At 35.8% G+C, this 19,293-nt stretch overlaps 1 protein-coding gene across 1 annotated transcript in view; it reads right to left on the bottom strand.

Annotated features, from left to right (window-relative positions):
- LOC122811571 (cytochrome P450 4F22) overlaps positions 1-19,293 on the bottom strand; it is a 363,310-nt gene that overhangs the window by 82,690 nt on the left and 261,327 nt on the right. Inside the window, exons 7-9 of the mRNA XM_044083496.1 lie at positions 10,001-10,268; positions 5,101-5,167; positions 3,460-3,589 (exon numbers count right to left, since the gene is read on the bottom strand). Coding sequence (XP_043939431.1) covers positions 3,460-3,589; positions 5,101-5,167; positions 10,001-10,268 — 465 coding nt within the window. The remainder of the gene's footprint in view (positions 1-3,459; positions 3,590-5,100; positions 5,168-10,000; positions 10,269-19,293) is intronic.

Below are 19,293 nucleotides of genomic sequence, written 5' to 3' on the forward strand. Positions count from 1 at the left end.
GTTTTTTCCATTTCTCTATTTTTGTGTGTTTTCTATTATTTTATGATTTGTTTAGTTTATTTTGTTTGTATTTTGGAAAGTGTTAAAGTTATATTAAAAGGGAAACAAAGCTGAATGTAGAGATTAAATGACAGTGTCTATAAAGTGTTATAGCCCATTATCCTGTATCACAAGAGTCAAATCTAACAGGTCTGGGGCTGTACTTAGAGGAGACAGAATGCTTGTAACCCCATATCTCTGTGGATATGCATTTCAGAAGTTGTTATATTTAAAACTCAGTAGCATGTTGGTGCAGGGGCACTTGTTTTACACTTCACAAAACTATACCTCACATAATATTAAACAGACAAACCGGGAATATTTCCCTAACTCATACTAGTTCATTATTCAGTGTAAGTACATTAACGATTATTTAGCATCAGTTCAATGATGTGGGATTAATAAACTGGTGTTCAGCAAATTCCACTTTGAAACAGTGAAGCAGAGCCTTAACAAGTTCCATATAACCTATTTCATGATAAACTTCCACATTCCATTCTTTTTTGTTTTAATTTCTCTTCCACTGAAAACATGTAACCACAACTAGTGTTAAAGTTAGTCAAAGTCTTCCTTGAATTTTGCTTTGAACTTTCTACCACTGTTTTTCATAGTTTGATGTAATATTTAGTTTCCCTATACTGATTATTGTCTTAATTGCAATTTTAGGTCAAATACTGACTGCTTAATCTACTGACTCGACATTTTTTATTGTATGGTAATGGCAAAATGAATGTTTTCTTGAGGATTTAAAAATGCTTATAGTTCTGTGCACTAAAGAAACGATAAAACCTCGAATACATCACAGCGGATTGAGGACACACATCCAAAATGAGTGTAATTGAACTGCATACTTTTTATCTTTAAGAAACATGTGGCTCAGAATTGACTGTGTATATTTAAGGTTCCTTTTCAGCTGTTTAATTTAGTCTATCTTATGGCAAAGACATGTAATTCGAACTAAGGTACAAAATGCAGGAAACTGTAACTATGAATGGGATTCATGCAGTTATACAGGACTAGTGTGTGGTATGAGTCACATACCACAGCTCTATGGGATTCATAAGGGGGCTACTACATATTGATGGAGCAACATATACAACTCCATACTTAGAGATGTTATGCAAATGGGTATTCATAGCATAGGCTCAAATCCATAAACCTGTAAATCATAGATACAGGGCACAGTAGGGGTGGGGCAGGGAATTAAGGGGGCCACAATTGTAAATAACCTGTGCAAAAGATAGCAGTATGTATCTGCAAGTCAATGAAATGGTGATTGTTTCTCACTATAACATAGATGAGCAACAATATTACCATTACTGGGGGTGGCAGTGTACAGAACACATAAAGTAATAAAGGGACACAAAATGCACATCCTGATGTGGTGTATGGCACAGGCATGCACCACAGACCAACATTTAAAATTCTGCCCACAACCCTAGTATATCCAAACAGTCCCAACAGTGGAAGCACTTCAAGCATCATATCCCTTCACTAAAATAATATTAAAATGATTCATACCCTGCCATCATGGCAAAGAAGCTCGACAGTATCATGAATGGTTCCAACATGAGTAGGGAGACGATCTCTTACACTGCTATCCCATACATAGAGTGAAAAGTAAACCAGCTCTGGCCTGCTGACATTGCAGCTGTCAATAGCAGCATGTCTGCAACAGATATGTGCTATGGTTACATATCTTTGCTGCTGTCAGTGCACTACCCACTGCTATCAGACATGTGGTATACTGCAAGTGTAATTAGATCTCTTTCTCAAGATGGACAATGCAGATGGTATCACAGCAAATGAAGGAAATACAAGGCTATTAGACCAGAGGCCATGTGTGCCTTGTCAATAACCGTCCTAAGGGTTTACCAACCTTTCAAGGAGAGCAAGGCCTGTAACCCTGGAATGTATTTTAGGGTACATATCCAACTGTCTAAGCTATAGCTGAAGGTAGACAGGGAATCATACTAATTCACTACTCTGCGGCAAGGGGAAGCACTGGGTAATGAACCTACTTTTCCATTTAGTTTTATTTACTCCCTGGTATAGATTCACATCTGCTACTCTGGTGTTGATTATGCTGTCTAGTACATCAGGAAAGAAGTGGTCTCAGATAATGGGATCCCTGAGGGCACGGAAAGCAAGGTATCGGTCTCCCCTCAAGAGTCTACATGGCATCATGTACGTGGAGAGTAATTCCATCCTTTTGTGATAGTTAAGATTTTTGACGCTCAAGATTCTTTTTGTTAGGAACCTCAACAGACTTTTGAGTTTTTTGATATGCCTAGTGAGATACATTATATTCTACAATGGGTCTAACCAGGGCAGAGCACAGAGGAACAATAACGTCCTCAGTTTTGGAAGAGATGTCCTTGGTGATTAATTGTGATACACACACACACACACACACACACACACACACACACACACGCACACACACACATGCATATATATGTATATATAAGGATTTCCTGACTATGGTTGCTAGCCATCTACCCAAGTGCCCAGGTCTCTAAAGACAGACTCATTGGAGAGTGAGGTGTCACTGATAAGTTTATCACTTTCCAAAGGAGATAATTCTGCATTTCTTAGCATTTAGTTTGGTACATGCCAGGTGGGCACATAACATTTAGAATACAGATGAAAAGTTCAGCCAAAATGAGAGACAGTCCTCTTAACTAGCTTGTTAACCCCCCCTCCCCAAAAAAAAAACACACAAAACACCCACAGAGTCTTCTCTTGTGATATATAGTACCTGGCACTTGCTACAACACAGTTGTCTTAGGCTATGTCTGTACAATTGTTGGAAGCATCTGCACTACCTTGTGGTAAGTTTACTGTTACAGAGCCATCATGAAGGTGTTCGGGGTTATCTTACCCTTTGTGATAATTTACCCTTTCAGATTATCTCAGAATGAACAGACAAAGAACACCGACTTGGAAAAGCATGTCTAATGATCTGACTGTTTGTTTTATGTTGTTCTCCTTAGATGGCAACAGCATGCATGCAAGCTATCTGCTCTGTTCTGTCCTAGACTAAAGCAGAGCTACATAAATAAGTCAGCAGCTATGAGGCTGTCTGGAGAACATGCTCACAATAGTGGTGACACTGGTCTGTGAGTGCACAGTGTGACAGTAGCACTATTCATTTTTATGAGTCATGCTCCTGTCAAGACCACTGACAACCCAGGATGCTACAGCTGATCATAGCCAAAAGACTGAGACGCAATGATGTTGTATGTCACGGCGTACAGTATTTATGGATATGGTAGTATACATCACATAGTGTAGGTCTAATTAAATATAGGCAGAAAATATTATGTTTTCTAATCTAAATGCGAGTCTTATCAGAGAATGCATTTAAATATTAATTGTGTCAGAAAGTAGATACCAGAGTTACTGAGTAATACCTACCATTCCAGTTCATCATCATCTCTTCCCTTCATTAAGTCTTTGATCTCTTCTCTGCACTTCTCCTGGTATTCTGGGTGCCTGGCCAAGTTATACATTATCCATGATATACCACTGGCTGTAGTATCATGGCCTGAAAAATAATAACAGAAATTCAATCTAATATACTGGAGAATCACATAATTTAAAGGATAGAAACTTTAACTACTTACTCATGTGCATTCATTTAATTATTAAAAATGTTACAGTTAATGATTTTGTAGAAAGCCGATTCCATTTCAATCTACAGACAGTTTCATTAAGAGATTTTTAATGGATTGTTCTTTAGACAGATACATGATATCGGGTGATGCTTGCAAGCCAGTGACTTTTTTTGCATGAAGTATGGTCACAGTAGTAATGAAATAGCATTTTGCCGGTATACCCTGCTTGACTCTTTAAAACGACATTCCTTTTGACTCTCATAATTGTATAAAATATATCTCAGACATATATAAATATGGCAAATTGCTTAATATTTACATTTACAAAGAACCTGATTAATAAAATGCTGGGAAATGGCACAATGCTTTACGCAATAAAAGGATGCTATATGCTCAGAGTTTATCTTCCTTTCAATTGAATGTCCCTCATCACATAGAGTTTATGCAATTTCCCATAAAAACTAAATGAATTTTAATAAACTGATAAAGATAGGAATCCTATCTGTTCCATACCTGGCTTCTCCATTGCCAGGCCTGCTAATCGAATCCCTGTCGCTTATGTTACAGTTAGGGGTCCAGTCCTCTGCACTAAAGAGCCAGACACTCTAGCATTTGACTGCCAAACGTGCTGATCTAATCCCTGTTGCCTAGGTTACAATCATGGCTCCACCCCACTATGGTAAACATCCAGACTCAAGCCTTTTTGTTTATATGACAATGAAGTAAAGGTCTTTTATTCTTCTCGGTTTGAGTGGTAGCTTATTTTACTTTTTGGGAACATTATATTTAATAACTACTTTAGCATCATAATATCGGCATGATAAACAGGAAGAAGAAACTAGTAAATGGTCACCACAAACATGGATTCTTAAGACTCTCAAAAAGTCACTATTGATAAAAGATCCTTTTGGGCATTTTTTATGAATTTGTTTGAGGAAGGAGCAAAATGAAAATAACAGATCTGTGCAGATGTCCATAAGTTAATATAAGTATCCATTAAGTATAGTTGTGATGTACTGTGTTTACGCACATTTTCAGTAAGGCACTAACTAGAGACTTGCCTGTTTTACTTTACTGAAGAATATATTAGGAAAGGACAAAGAAATTCTTATATACTGTAGGCACTGCAACTTTAAAGCAATGACAAACTGTAACTATTCATCTAATGTCATAATACCAGTGACACAAGACAAACTAAGTTCTATACAATTTATTTATGTTTGATAACGTAAGACTATTAAGTGTTAAACATTTTAGGATGAATATATTTTGTAAATGAGCCAAAGACCATTTCATTCTTAATCACTTTGCTCACCCATATCCTGCATGTCTTCTGGCTTATTGCATTATAATATTAGGATATTTATTTATTAACAAAATAAACAGCAGGCTTCCAGTGAAATAAATTAAAAAATAACTTTTTTGAAGATTGTCTACATACCCTCAAACATGAAAGTGTCTACTTCTGCATTAATATCTTCAAGTGAAAGGCCATTTCCCGCTTCATCCTAGACACACACAAACAATGTTATTGTGTGAATGACTTCAATGCCCAGTTTTGCAGAATGATGATGGGACACATCTAAAATATTTTTGGTTTTGAAGGAAAAATGTACAAGCTTATCCTGAATGTACATAACGTGAACAATTCGTAATGAGTAAACACACTCTTAAAATATATTACATAGCAGTAATGTATGACAATTACTTCAAAAAGATGCATTTTAATAATATGATGTAATTGTATACAGTGTTACTAATAGGACAGTGTGGAGTATCTTTCTGAGGCAACTGTTACAAATTAATGAAGTATTTAGGTAGTATAATGTCACTGCATTACATTGTACTGATGAGGAGGTATGGAATCTCTTTTTGAAGCAAGTATGCATTAATATTATAAGATGCATTTTACAAACACTTCTAAGAAACTGCAAATGTTAAATTTAAGCTAGCTATCAGGCATCCACTGAAGGACAGAGTAAGTAGTCTTCAAAGGTGGTAAAAATCTGGCACAGACTCCTGAATGAAGTAGAGGTAAAGCTGAGTATCATTAGCACAAGACTAGTAATGAATACCTCTATCTTTTCTGATCTCTCTAAATTTAAACAATAATGGTGCTATGTTCAAGCTATCTGACACTCTGTCCTTTAACAGGTGACTATCAGAGGAGTTGAACAGCAAACCATATGAGAGTGGTGCTAAACAGACCACAATGTTCTCTTAGACAATCAATGTTATGTTTAGATCTGGCATTTATTTTTATTGATTTTTAGCAGTTGTTTAGTTTTTGACCAAGTTTCTTTTTTGTAGTAATCATTGAGTACAGTTTGTGGATTCTAGATTCTGAATTTGCAATCTGCATGCAGAACAGGGTACTGGACTTGCTCCCCCACCCAGGATCCATGCGATTGCAGGTTTATGAGTTTCAGTAACCTGGGTGCAATACTTTATTCAATGAGCTGCATTCCATTGAATACAACTTGATGAAAAAGCATATTTTACACATATATATATATATATACATATACATACACACACACACACACACACACACACACACACACACACACACACACACACACACACACACACACACACACACACACACACACACACACACAAATACACGCACACACACAAACAAACACATATATGTAGGTTGAAAACAATCCATCAAAAAAATAATTTGAACTATCTTCTTGAAAGGACAAACTAAAAAGATTTACTTATGTAAATCTGACAAAAAAAATCTAACTTTTATCAATTTTTGCAGGGGTCAAGCCCCCCCTGCACCCCCACACACCCGTGCTAACTTACAATTACTAATTCCAAGATAGCACAATACTGGGAAAAGTGAAAACTCCTTATCCCAGCATTGTCCAGTTTTCCCATTTGGTATATATGTTATATTGATCACCTGGATATGAATAACATGTATTTGAACTATATATATATATATATATATATATATATATATATATATATATATATATATATATTTTTTTTTTTTTTTCACTTCATAATCTCGAATTACTGAAATCTCGAAATTCAGTAACCCGAGACTATGAAGCTGAAAACCAGAATGCCGAAAGTGCATAAGAGAAAATTCGAATATCTCGAATCCATGCTTATGCATTTCCGGTACGTCACGTGTAGTGTTATGGTGCCTGAAATCACAGGTAAGTGAGTGTTTGTGTGTGTTTTTGTACATTGTTTGTGTGAGTAAGGGTAGGGAGGTGTAAGTGTGAGTGTTGGATTTGTTGGTGTTTGTGTATGTGTGATGTGTCTTTGTGTGTGAGCAAGTGGAGGATGGCATGGTGTGTGGTTTGTTTTTGTTTATGTTATGGGCGACCTCGGAGTTGGTATATATAAGTGTGGGGTGTGGGGGACGCTGTCCCCCACATTGGGGGTGCAGGGGGGCTTGCTCCCCTGCTTATATGCAGTGTAGGGTTGTGTGGTTTGTGTGCTGTGGGTGGAATGGTGTGTATGTTAAGTGGTGTATGGGGTATGTATGTTCGTGATTGTGTGATTCGGTATTGTGAGTTTCGGTGTTGTGAATGGTTCGACTTCATAGTCTTGGGTTACTGAATTTCGAGATTTCACTAATTCGAGATTATGAAGTGAAACCATATATATATATATACATACACATACACACACACACACACACACACACACACACACACACACACACACACACACACACACACACACAATAATTGCATTAATAGTATAACTGTATATATAACCATTTAAGAAAAAGGTAAATGTTATGTCTGATACACGTGTAATTATATGCATGTATATGTCTCTCTTCTAAGCATGTGGAATTGTATGTATTTGTCTTCTCAATTTGAGCATGATGCACTTAATTTCGTTTAGACTTCATTTGTGATGTCTAAATGACAATAAAGTTTACTTTGATGCACACACACATTATATATATATATATATATATATATATATATATATATATATATATATATATATATATATATTAACTCACTTAACCCACCCTAAAACATAAAGCACACCACACACTACCCACCTACCTCACCTAACTAAAACCTAATCCTAACTCTCATCCCTAAACTACAGTCCGTCACTATCACACACTTCACTTACTTTACTTAACACACACCTTCACTACACCACCACCACCTCACCTTTCCCACACCCACACCCAAAATCCCACAATATAACTCCTCACCCTAACCGCCACTACTCCGACACTTATCACTTCACATCGCTACTACCACACTTGTCTTCTTTCGGTCACCTTGTCGGCTTTTTTCTTTCATCACAACTCAATGTCTCGTCTCTCTCCTCGGTCCTCCTTAGGTGTCGTGTGAAGTGTCGTCGTAAAGTAAAGGGGACCCATATATATATATATATATATATATATATATATATATATATATATATATATATATATATAGATAGGCATATACACACACACACACATATATATATATATATATATATATATTTATATACGGGTCTACTTTACATGGTCGACTTTTCACAAAGTCGACTTTCATATGGCCGAGACCATATGATCGACTTTCGGGAAGCTGACCATATAAAATAAACACAAAAAACACAACGAACACTTACCTTAAAACTGTTAACAGGAAGGCAAGCCCCCCTGCACCCCCGTAACTTAAATGTACCAACTCCGAGATCGCACTACAGTGCGGAAGAGGGATATTTTCCCATTCCACATTGTACGGAGATAGCTGTTCCCCATGGTAGGCTTTTCAAAAGTCGATCATACTGTCTCACCATATGTAAGGGACCCATATATATATATATATATATATATATATATATATATATATATATATATATATATGAATATATATATATATATATATATATATATATATATATATCTATATATATATATATATATATATATATATATATATATATATATCGACACACATACACACACACACACGCACACACACACACACACACAGATAAATCACATAGATGAGGACCAGCAATACTGCATAATTATATTGCATATTCTTTCAATAAATCTGTATTAAACATTTTTTAAAAGTATCAAATGCAGTTTGAGGACAGAAAGAAAACGCAAACATAGCTTGAGCAATCATTTTATTCTCAGAGAAGTTTGAACTTGTGGAATAAAAAAAACAGTGGGAGAGCTTTAAAAATGCATTGGATAGATATTCTTGCGCATGGTATGAAAAATCAGAGAACTGGTTAACAATGAACTAAAGACTAGGCATCAGGCAGGATATTTTGAAAAACAGGTCAGGTTGTCTTCTAGGAAATGTGATATTTCTACATTTTTGAATTTGAGACAATCATTTTTTTAAAGACTTTACAAAAGAAAAGAAACCTGTCTGAAAGTTTTTGCAACAAGCATTTTTAAATTTGCAGTTTTGCAGACTAGGACTGCTTTGAATTATCAGAATTCATGTTTACAATTATTGTCTACAAAAGTCTTCGTCTAGACTCTTGCTTTCTTGTGCTCTAATTATTATCCAGCAGTTAACTGCTAATAAGATTATAGAAGCATGAAAGTCCTAGATGCTTTTTATGAATTAAATTCATCCATCCATGTATTCATTTTCAGTACATTTTCAGGGTAACAAGGAGCTAGATCCTACCCTGGCAAGCATTACACAAAGAAGAGAAAACAGTCCCGCATAGAATGACGATGTATCACAGGACATAAGTATATTCATGGGCAGTTTCAGCAAAAACGTGCGAGGAAACTGGAACCACTGACAAAACTGCATGCAGATACAGAAAGGGGAGGCAATCTCTGCACAGGAGGCACCCAACCAGTATTAAACTTGAAAACCAAATTGTGAGGCAGCAGTTCTAATTACTAAACCACTTTGCCCCTTATGACTTGCTAAAAACATATGTGACTTTCAAATCCTCGTGAACCATAAGCAGTACCACAACAGTTAAGCAGCAAAGAGTATGCATTTTTTCTATACATTGCATTTTTCATGAATTCAAGTTTCTCCTTTTAAAATTTCATACCGATTTTCAGAATTTCTTTACTTATGACACTGTAGTGATAAAACAGAAAATACAAACAATCATTTAGATTGCAATATGAATTTAATCTCTTTGTTTTTATATTTGGCATTGGAAGACCATTGTCATTTAAGACTTTAACTGAAGTGGCCACTTAATTATAGAGAAAATATAACTCCTAACAGCTAACTTTGCAGCACTGATTCAAATGGGAGCAATGATTTTTTTTTTTTTTGTACAACCAATTAAACGAATAGCATCAGCAGGAAAAATAGTTAAATAAATGTTAATTTACTATATGATTGGATATTTACCTTAGACAGTAGAACAACATCTATAAAATCCACAACTTTGCTTTTCTTAGATTTTAGCCAAGCTTCTGCTCCCAGTTGGTTTAATGAATCACGGCGTTGCTGCACTACGTTTGCAGTGAACTTGTGCACGACATCACAAGCATGCTTAAATCTTCTTCCGCTAGGAGATAACTGGAAGATACTATCTATGAGATGAGGAAGGAAAGTCTCCCTTTTTACTACTAGAGTACTCAGTTCATAGATGGCAGCAATATACTCACTTGGCTTCCTAAAACAAACAATTATGTTATTGAATAAATAATTAATATTTGATATTCACACATTACATATTTGTATTATTTTACAATATGTCAATAGACAGGACATATATGTAGAAAAAAAATCACTAATTAATCATGTGCTATGAAGAATATATCACGTACAAGATTTCCAAGCAGTAAATATCCCTGGTTCCTTTGCTTTGCGCTTTTTCCTACATTTTAACATACATTGTGGACTTTTATCCATTATAGTTACAGTCTCTTGAGTTTTACAATTTATTAATTTCTAAATTCTTTCACTATATGCAAGACTTTGTCATTCCTGCATAGTAACAGGTTTAAACAACCAATACCTCTTCAGAAAAGAAAATACTCTGCCACATTACCAAAAACTCCTACTACCTCCGTTGTCTCTTTCTATCCTTTTCTGATTCATTTTTGAATGTTTCAATAAAGAATATCAGTTAAAGAAAGTAGCAGAGCAAGAAAACTTCAATGGATAACGAAGAAATAATAGATTACAACTAAATTTGATCAGCCTCTTTGGGCCACTCACTTTCTTGATCACCACTGCTGTTACCTGTTCTCTATTCACTTCAGTGAACTAGAAGCATACTTTTACTTAATGTTTGCAATTATTAGGACTTCTGTCTGAGGCAATATTAAATCCTTATATACATGGAAAAAAAAGTTATGTATTCACCATAGTGTTCCACCTGTGTTGTCCATTTCCATTCTTCCTCGACTATTGGGTTTGGATCTGATCCTTGGATCCGATTCGGCTGCTTCTCCCAGACTGTAGAACACTTGAACTCTTGAGCTCCTCCCTTTGCCCATAATGCCCTAGTCACTCTACATACCTCAGATCTAGTTTGCTGCTCACAGACCTACACAGCAGTGGAAAATAAAGAAAGAATGGAATCTGGGCCTTAAACAAAGAACAGTTGTTCCTCCAATATCCTTCAGTCTTCCCAGGAGTAAAGTAAGGAGGAGGTTGGTGGGAGGGAGGTTGAGGAAAAATTAAAATGGACAACACAGCTGGAACGTTATGGTGAGTGCATAACTTTTCATCTGATGTTGTCATTTTCATTTATTCCGCAACTGTTGGGACAGAGTCCCCAGCTACCCAAATCTTTGTGAGGACTCTAAGGAAGGATATTCCTGAGCACAGCTGCAACACTGCTCTTCCTCTACAGACCAGATCCAATTTTTAATGAGCAATAAAAGTATGAGGATTAGCCTATGCTGCAGCTGCACAAATATCATCCAATGAAGTTCTAGACAAAAAGTCTGATGAGTTGCTATATACCTGGTGGAATAGGCTTTTGGTGGTTTTGGTAAAAGCAAACCCACTTTTCATAAATAAAGGTAATACAATCAGTCAGCCATTTGGCTAAAGTTACTTTAGATACTGTTTTGCCTAATTTTGACTCAGAAAATGAAACAAATAGTTCGGATTTCCTCAAATATTTGATTCTTTGAAGGTAAAAATGTAACTGTCTGTGAACATCTAACAGATGGAACATATATTCTTCTTTGTTTGAAAAATATGGAAAGAAGACTTATAGGTTGATAACCTGATTAATATTTGATTCTGACACCACCTTATGTAGAAAGGAAGGATTGGTCCTTAGAGATCCTTGTGAAAAATTAAATAAGGAGGTTTAGAAGAAACCTGAAGTTCAGACACTCTTCTGGCAGAAGTAATAGCAACTAATAAAATAGTCTTCCAGATCAAAAATTTTAGTTCATTATTAGCTGATGGTTCACAGGGGAGGTTGGGTTAAAGCCTGAAGAACAACATTTAAATGTCAAGGAGGAGTAGGATCTTGTAGAGGGGTCTAAGTAAATATATTCATCTTAGAAAGGCTTTGCAAAGCATGGGGGAAGCTAAGGCTGAGTTATTTACTCCTATATGTTAGAAATATCTGCTAATTGTATTCTTCCTTCATTGAAAATTGTAGCTAAAAAGTCAAGAACTTTAGAAATTTGTGCTGAAAAGGGATCTAAATTCTTTTTATGTGCCCAAAAACAAATCTTTTCCATTTACTTTTGTAAACTTTTCTACTGGAAGCTTTGTGGGATGACAACAGAATGTGACATACAGGGGAGGAGAGCCTGAGCTGTCTAGCAATCAATGAAACTGGAGAAACCATGCGGTCAGCTTGAGGCCTGAAATATCCAGATGAGTCATGCTTGTCAGATGAGACAGAAGGCCTGCAGCTGGATCCAGAATCCACAGCAGATATAGTAGATGAGGCCAAAGGAAGGGAAACCAGATGAGGCCAGTAAGGGGCAATGTGGATGACTGTGCCCTCTTTAACCAATATGCTTTCTGGAGAAATCTGGAAATGAGGGGTGATGCGGAGTTAAGCGCAAAGGAAACCAGATGGACAAGCATGAAGTAGAGCATCTCTCAGGGGCTCCCTCCTGGTAGGATCAGGGCAAAGAACGTGCTACACTTATTGGTGATGGGAGAAGCAAAGAGATCACACCATGGTTAGCCCCACTGACAGAAAATTATCTCTATAACCCTGATATTGAGAGATCACTCATGAGGCATCAGTATGGACCTACTTAACTTGTCTGCAATCTCAATGGACTTCCTCAGGATGTGTGCTACTATCAGAAAGCAATTGCAGGAGATCACCCATTGCCATACTTTCATAGCTTCTAGACAAACAGGGTAAGATCTGGTTCTTCCTTGTTTGTTGACATACCAGACCACTGACATATTGTCCATCTGAATCATCATAATGCCGGTTGGGAGAGTGTCTTGGAAGGTCTACAACTGTAGGAAGACAGCTTTCATCTCCAGGATATTGATATGCCTGTAGTCCTCTTTGGGGGACAATGTGCCTTGGACTGCCCTTCCCAACAAATGTCCACCCACCCAATCTGACAGGTGCCCATGGTCACTGTGGTCTTGAGTTAAGGAAGAACAAAGAGACAGCCCTCTTGTATTTGTTTGGAATGGATCCACCACAGAAGGTAATTTTTGTAAGCTTGCATTATTTTGACTTGACTGGATAATGGCTGTTGGAGAACAGACCATTGAGTTGCAAGTGTCCACTGAAGGATTCTCATATGGTTCCTTGTCAGTGGCATCAGAGTGATTGCTGCTGTCATGGATCTCAGTGCTTGGAGTATCAGACATGCTGATTGCGAAGAACTCTGAATGATTGAATGATCTTTTTGATCTGGAACTAATTGTTTGAATTTGAGACAGATGGAGAGATGAATTCCAGTGTCTGAGTTGAGATTTGTTGTAATTGAAAACAATCCCCAGACGAGAGCACAGCTGGAGTATGTAGTCCCGTGCTTGAATTAGTTAATGCCTCGTCAGAGTGGTCAGGAGGCAGTTATCCAGATATGGAATCACCAAAGTCTCTAGTGAGCTGCAACAACTGCCATTAACTTGGTAAACACCCTGGGGGCTGTGGTGAGGCCAAAGGGCAGTGTTTTGAATTGATAATGACTGGCTCCTAGCCAGAAGTGTAGATATTTTCTGGATCATCATTTCATTTTTATGTGATGGTATGCATCATGAAGGTCTGTAGAGAACATACAATCATCCTTGTACAGAAAAGGCAGAATGGACTGAACTGTGACCAACTGGAACTTTGTAGGCTAAACTGATTGATTTAGTTTGCTGAGATCCAAGATTGGTCTCCAGTCTCCTGTCTTTTTTTGGCACTACAACAAATTTTGAATAAGTTCCAGACTCTTTCTGGGTGGCCTCTTGGATGACCCTTTATTTTTTCTAGCAGTCTGTCTATTTCTAGTGCTGCTGCTTCCCTCTGGCTGGGTGGAACATCGGTGATTTTGTTTGATACTAGAGGGGGTGAATAGGAAGTATAACCTCTGGATATTATCATTTTCTTAAGTAAAGGGACAGAAATAGAAAATACCAACAATGCTAAAGGAAGAGTACTAAAAAGTACTAAAAGGAGTCAGAATAGCAGCTATGGTAATGAAGAATACTCTAAAGAGTAAAAAAGATAAGCTTTATAAATTTTCATATAAAAGGGATAAAGGGAGGAAAAGATAAAGGTATAAGTATAATAAGAATAAGAGCTGTATAAGGAATATCTAAATTCATAAAAATTCAAAGGTTCACTCAAGAATTTGCAATTTACTTCCAAACACTATGTCGGCAAACGAGATCTGAGTTATGTAAGGTGACAAGGGCATTATGGGTAAGGGGAAGCACTGTAGAGTTCAAGTGTTCTATGATTTGGAAGAACCAACTGACTTGGATCCAAGGAATGGATCCAAACCCAACAGCTGAGGAATGAATGAGAATGACAACATCAGATTACATTATTTTCATGAATTAAACATCTAAGGCCTGTTTAACTCTGTGGGTAAAGAAGTAGGTAATAGTTACAAACATCTCTATTCTTATTACAGTTTTTATTCATTTAACTATCTCTAACACACTTATTTCACATTTCAAGAAATTGTGTATGCTGTTCCGTTCTCTTTTCCTATTGGTTTTATGTAGGCATTGTAACATTTATGTAAATATTCTACTATTTATGTAAACGTTCTTAGAGCAATTTCTAGTCTGTCTGCACCTTAGGTTAAGAGGTGTCTTTGAAATTTAATGTTGTACTTTAAAAATAAGGTGTAATCAATAATCCATACAGAAGTATACTTCATTTGCTAATGAAATATAGGATTGCCCTTTATAATTATTGTTTTCAACTAATGTATCAAATATGAAGTACTTAATGATATTTAAACTCATAGGTTCCAAGATGGTTACTGTGTGGTGAGGGTGTGTTTTTTTTAACTGCATTCTTTTTGATACACCATTGCCTGCACAATTCCTTATGATCTTTTTTTTTTAAGAATCATCTTTTCTGAATTATGACTTATAACATAGGCAATCATACATTTATATAAATGAAAACAAACTACATTGATATATTTTCAGTTGTAAACATTACACATCACATATAATCTTCTATATAGTCATTCTCACACATCACATAGCTCTTTCAATTCCTGCCTTTCCTTAAACTTCATTCCTGCTCTAAAAGATGATTCTGCATTGTTTCCAAAATTAGCATTTTATGTAATTTTCTCCTACCATTTTCTAAAGATCCCACTTCCAGTTCTTTTATTTCTGTTACTGTATTCACTACTTCTAGAACAGTTAGTTAAGAATTTGATTTCCATTTTCTAGTAACTGCTTTTTTGGCAGCCACCAGAATTAAACTCAGCAATGTCTTTTATTTCCAATTCTGTATCACATTTCAAAAAGTAAGTTCCCAAGTACATCAATATGCTCATCCAGTATTTCTGACAGAGTAATCTGCAGAGAATTTTTAAAGTCTGCCAACTCATTACACTCCTAAAAATATATTCCCAATTACCTTTCTATTCCTCATCATACCTCCAATATTTGCAGTCTACCTGATGAAAAATACTTTGGAGTCTGCTTGGGGTATAAAAATATCTATGCAAACACTTCCAAGCAAATCTCCTTATGATCTATTGACACATTTGTTCATCATGGGGAAAAAGCTATTCACAGCCCATATGTTCCCCATGACGTGACAGCTGATAGCTGAGCCACCATCCTGGCAGCAATTATGGCATTTCCAGTTATGCAGCCCAGACCCACACTCTGGTGGTGAAGTGGGCTTCCACATCACAGTGAATGGAATGCTTATATCCTGATATGGAGGCATGCCCACTCAGTGACAAGCCACTGCAAAACCTACTTCACCAGCTTGGGTAGAAACAGAAATACCCCTCCCTGGGCATGTTATCAGGGGAAGTAACCTATGCCACTTTCCCTGGAGCGGTAGGTCATCACAGGGGGAGGAGTCACCTCAACACTCCCTCCCAGGTTCATGAGCTGATGTAAGTCATGTGTCTCGACCCCTCTAGCTTCTTGAGCCACTAATCAATATTAGCTTGTCTAAGTTACAGCCAGGGCTTTATCCCACTGCACCACAGAGCGGGGACTTGTCAGTATACTTGTGTAGCTCTGCATCTTCTCCTGATTTATTAAGTATCTTCATTAAGTTTTATTGTTGTTTTGGCTAGGAACACTTGGGACTGATTTTAGTAGATTCTGATTTACTTTTTATGCTTTCTTACTTCTTCCTGTAGATTTACGCTATTTTATTTCTTCCATGCAAGTTTAACTTTAGTCTGTTTTCTTCATGAGTGTGGAAAACAGTTACTGGAAAGGATATGGAAGAATCACAAGTGCAAAGACAAAAATGTCTTCTATTTCAACACCAGTGAAAGAAACTGAACCTAAAAGCATAACAATTCAGAAAACAGAGAGAGAGAGTACACTTGTTTCAAAATCTACTTCTACTACTAGTATTTCTCTCACTGAACTGAAGGGAACATTGCAACCACTGCAGGTAGATGTGAAAAATGTGTGCTCAAATCAGCAGTATTAATACTACTTTGGCAAAATTAATTTCTATGACTGTGGAATATGAGACAAAGATTGCAACATAATAGGATGATATTACATTAAAGTCTGCCCTGTATTCCAAATAAATTGCATCTGTGAAGGAAAATAGGTGGCTCTAGAAATAAGAAGTACAAGTAATATCTTCCATATGGGTTTGCCTAAAACTTTACCAGCCTAATAGATGTTATTCAGGATACTTTCACTCCAACTTCATGAAGTACAGGCAAACGAATCCTTTATAATAGATGGGGCACACAAAACACATTGAGCAAAGTCTACATCTGATTCACCTGGACTAGTTTACATCAAATTATTAAACTTTCAGGTTACAGCAAAAAATCCTTAATAGTGCCAGGAATAAATCAGATTTTACTTGGCAAAACCTTCAGCTGATGTTCTCTCCAGACACTTCTATGGAATATAAATTAGGAAAAATACAATTTTCTCTTTTTTTGCTAATTCCTGATTAAAAAAAGAACATTTGTGTCATGTATTCTTTCCAGGTAGTGGGTTTTTCAATGAACAGTTAGACAATAGCAAATAGCTAACTGGATAAACCCAAAAGTGTAAATATGAGTAACTAGTAAGCTAAAAAGCCACTCAGCAGGCCGTAAAAACTGGTTTATTAATAAAAGTAAAAACGGTGATACAGCAACCAAGAAATAACCACGTACTAAGCGCTTTCACCCAACCTCATAAAGGGCTTCATTCGAGTACTAAATCAACGAAATGTAAGTCATCCCTTATATACTTTTAAATTAATTGAATAATTAGTTAATTACAATTAAATTACAATTAAATGAACCTGAACCTGAAAGGAATAGTATCAATGACAGAACTATATGCGGTTGATAAAACTTTAAAATTGTCTCTCAAATATATAGTTGTGAAAAAAATTAAACACAATCATGACAAAATAAAATAAGATTTTGATGGGCAATTAAATAGATAAATGAAATAAACTCTTTAAATAAGCATAAATAAAATATATATATATATGAGACATAAAAATAAAAATGTATAATATGTATAATATTGTGTTGTAAAAACAAGTGTAAATATGAAAATAAATATGAATATGAATATGAAAATGAAGGTGTATACAGGCCCTAAAAATGAGTACTCCTAACTATCATGTCTAAAATACTACTCAATTTAATATTCAATTTGATATATGTGTTATATGTATGTTGTGTTTGTGAATAACTGTCAAATATAAAATGTAAGTTAAGTTGATAAAAACATGCTCTTTAAAATATAGTAAAATATGTTGTGAATGTATAGGAGTGTTTGTAAATATGTTGAAATATTGTTCAAATAAAATATGATTTAAGTTTCAGTACACTAGACATTGAAACATGTTTGTTAATGCCTGGCAGAATACAAGCGTTAAGCCTAAGTTGCCAAAGACATTCCTTGGCCTCCAGAATGATCTTCTCATCTCTTCCTTTGTGCACATTGTGTGGGATTCTATCAATAATAAAAAATAGAAACCTCTTAAAATTTGAACATCTAACACTGTGGTTGTATAGAGCACTGGTGTTTTTGTGTTTCTTGATGTCTCTCACATGTTCAACTATACGTGCTCTTAGCTTCCTAATAGTTTTGCCAACATAAAATTCTTGGCATGTTGAGCAAGTTGCTACATAAACAACCATGGTAGAATTACAATTACAATAGCCTGGACATCTGATTGTTTTACCAAAATTTGCTATAACCACGTATGGACCATCATTAATGTATTTACATACATGGCATGCTCCACATTTATTCATTTTTGACTTTTTAAAAATATCAATGTTTGTGTTGGTCTCAAAAATATCTTTTAGATTCCTTCCTCTACTGTATGTAATCTTAGGGTATGTACCCAAAACATCAGTTACTTCTGCATTGTTACTAATGACACTGGTCCAAGTCTCATGAATAATGTTCGCAATTTTAGGGGATGTTTCATTGTAAGGTAGAATAAAAGTGTCATTTCTTGATACTAACTTGTTGGTTTCAAATGTAATGCCAATACCAAATTTAATAATAGGTCTGTATAACAAATACCTTTTTGTATTGATCTCTTTCTTAGTGTTAAATATGAGATCATAAGGATATCCTCTATCAAAAAACATGTTAGATAGTTTTTCTATTTCCTGATTAAATACATCATTGTTGCTAATTATTCTAGACAGCCTGACCATCTGGCCTTTAATCAAATTCCTCTTCTGATAATAAGAATGACAGCTGTCAAAATGTAAAAAGGAATTTGAAAAAGTATTCTTTCTGAAGATATTGGACTGTATATCGTTGTTGTGATGTGAGAAAACAATATCTAAAAATTCACAATCATTGTCGTAAATTTGACTGGTGAATTTTAGAAAACTGGATGTCTTTCCAAAAAATTCTACAAATTCAGCAAATTCGTCTTTACTCCCCTTCCAAAAATAAGTATATCGTCCAGGTATCATAGATATAATATAATTTTACTCCAAAAAGTAGATGTGAAGACCTGCTCTTTCTCCCACATGTTATATTTCATGTGTTTTAGCATTCAAACCTACAGAAAAATGCTCATGTAGCCTCTTGTCTTTCCAGTT

This window comes from Protopterus annectens, chromosome 9.part0 (genome assembly GCF_019279795.1).
Source record: "Protopterus annectens isolate FY-2018-M chromosome 9.part0, PAN1.0, whole genome shotgun sequence".
NCBI classification, from domain to species: Eukaryota; Metazoa; Chordata; order Ceratodontiformes; family Protopteridae; genus Protopterus; species Protopterus annectens.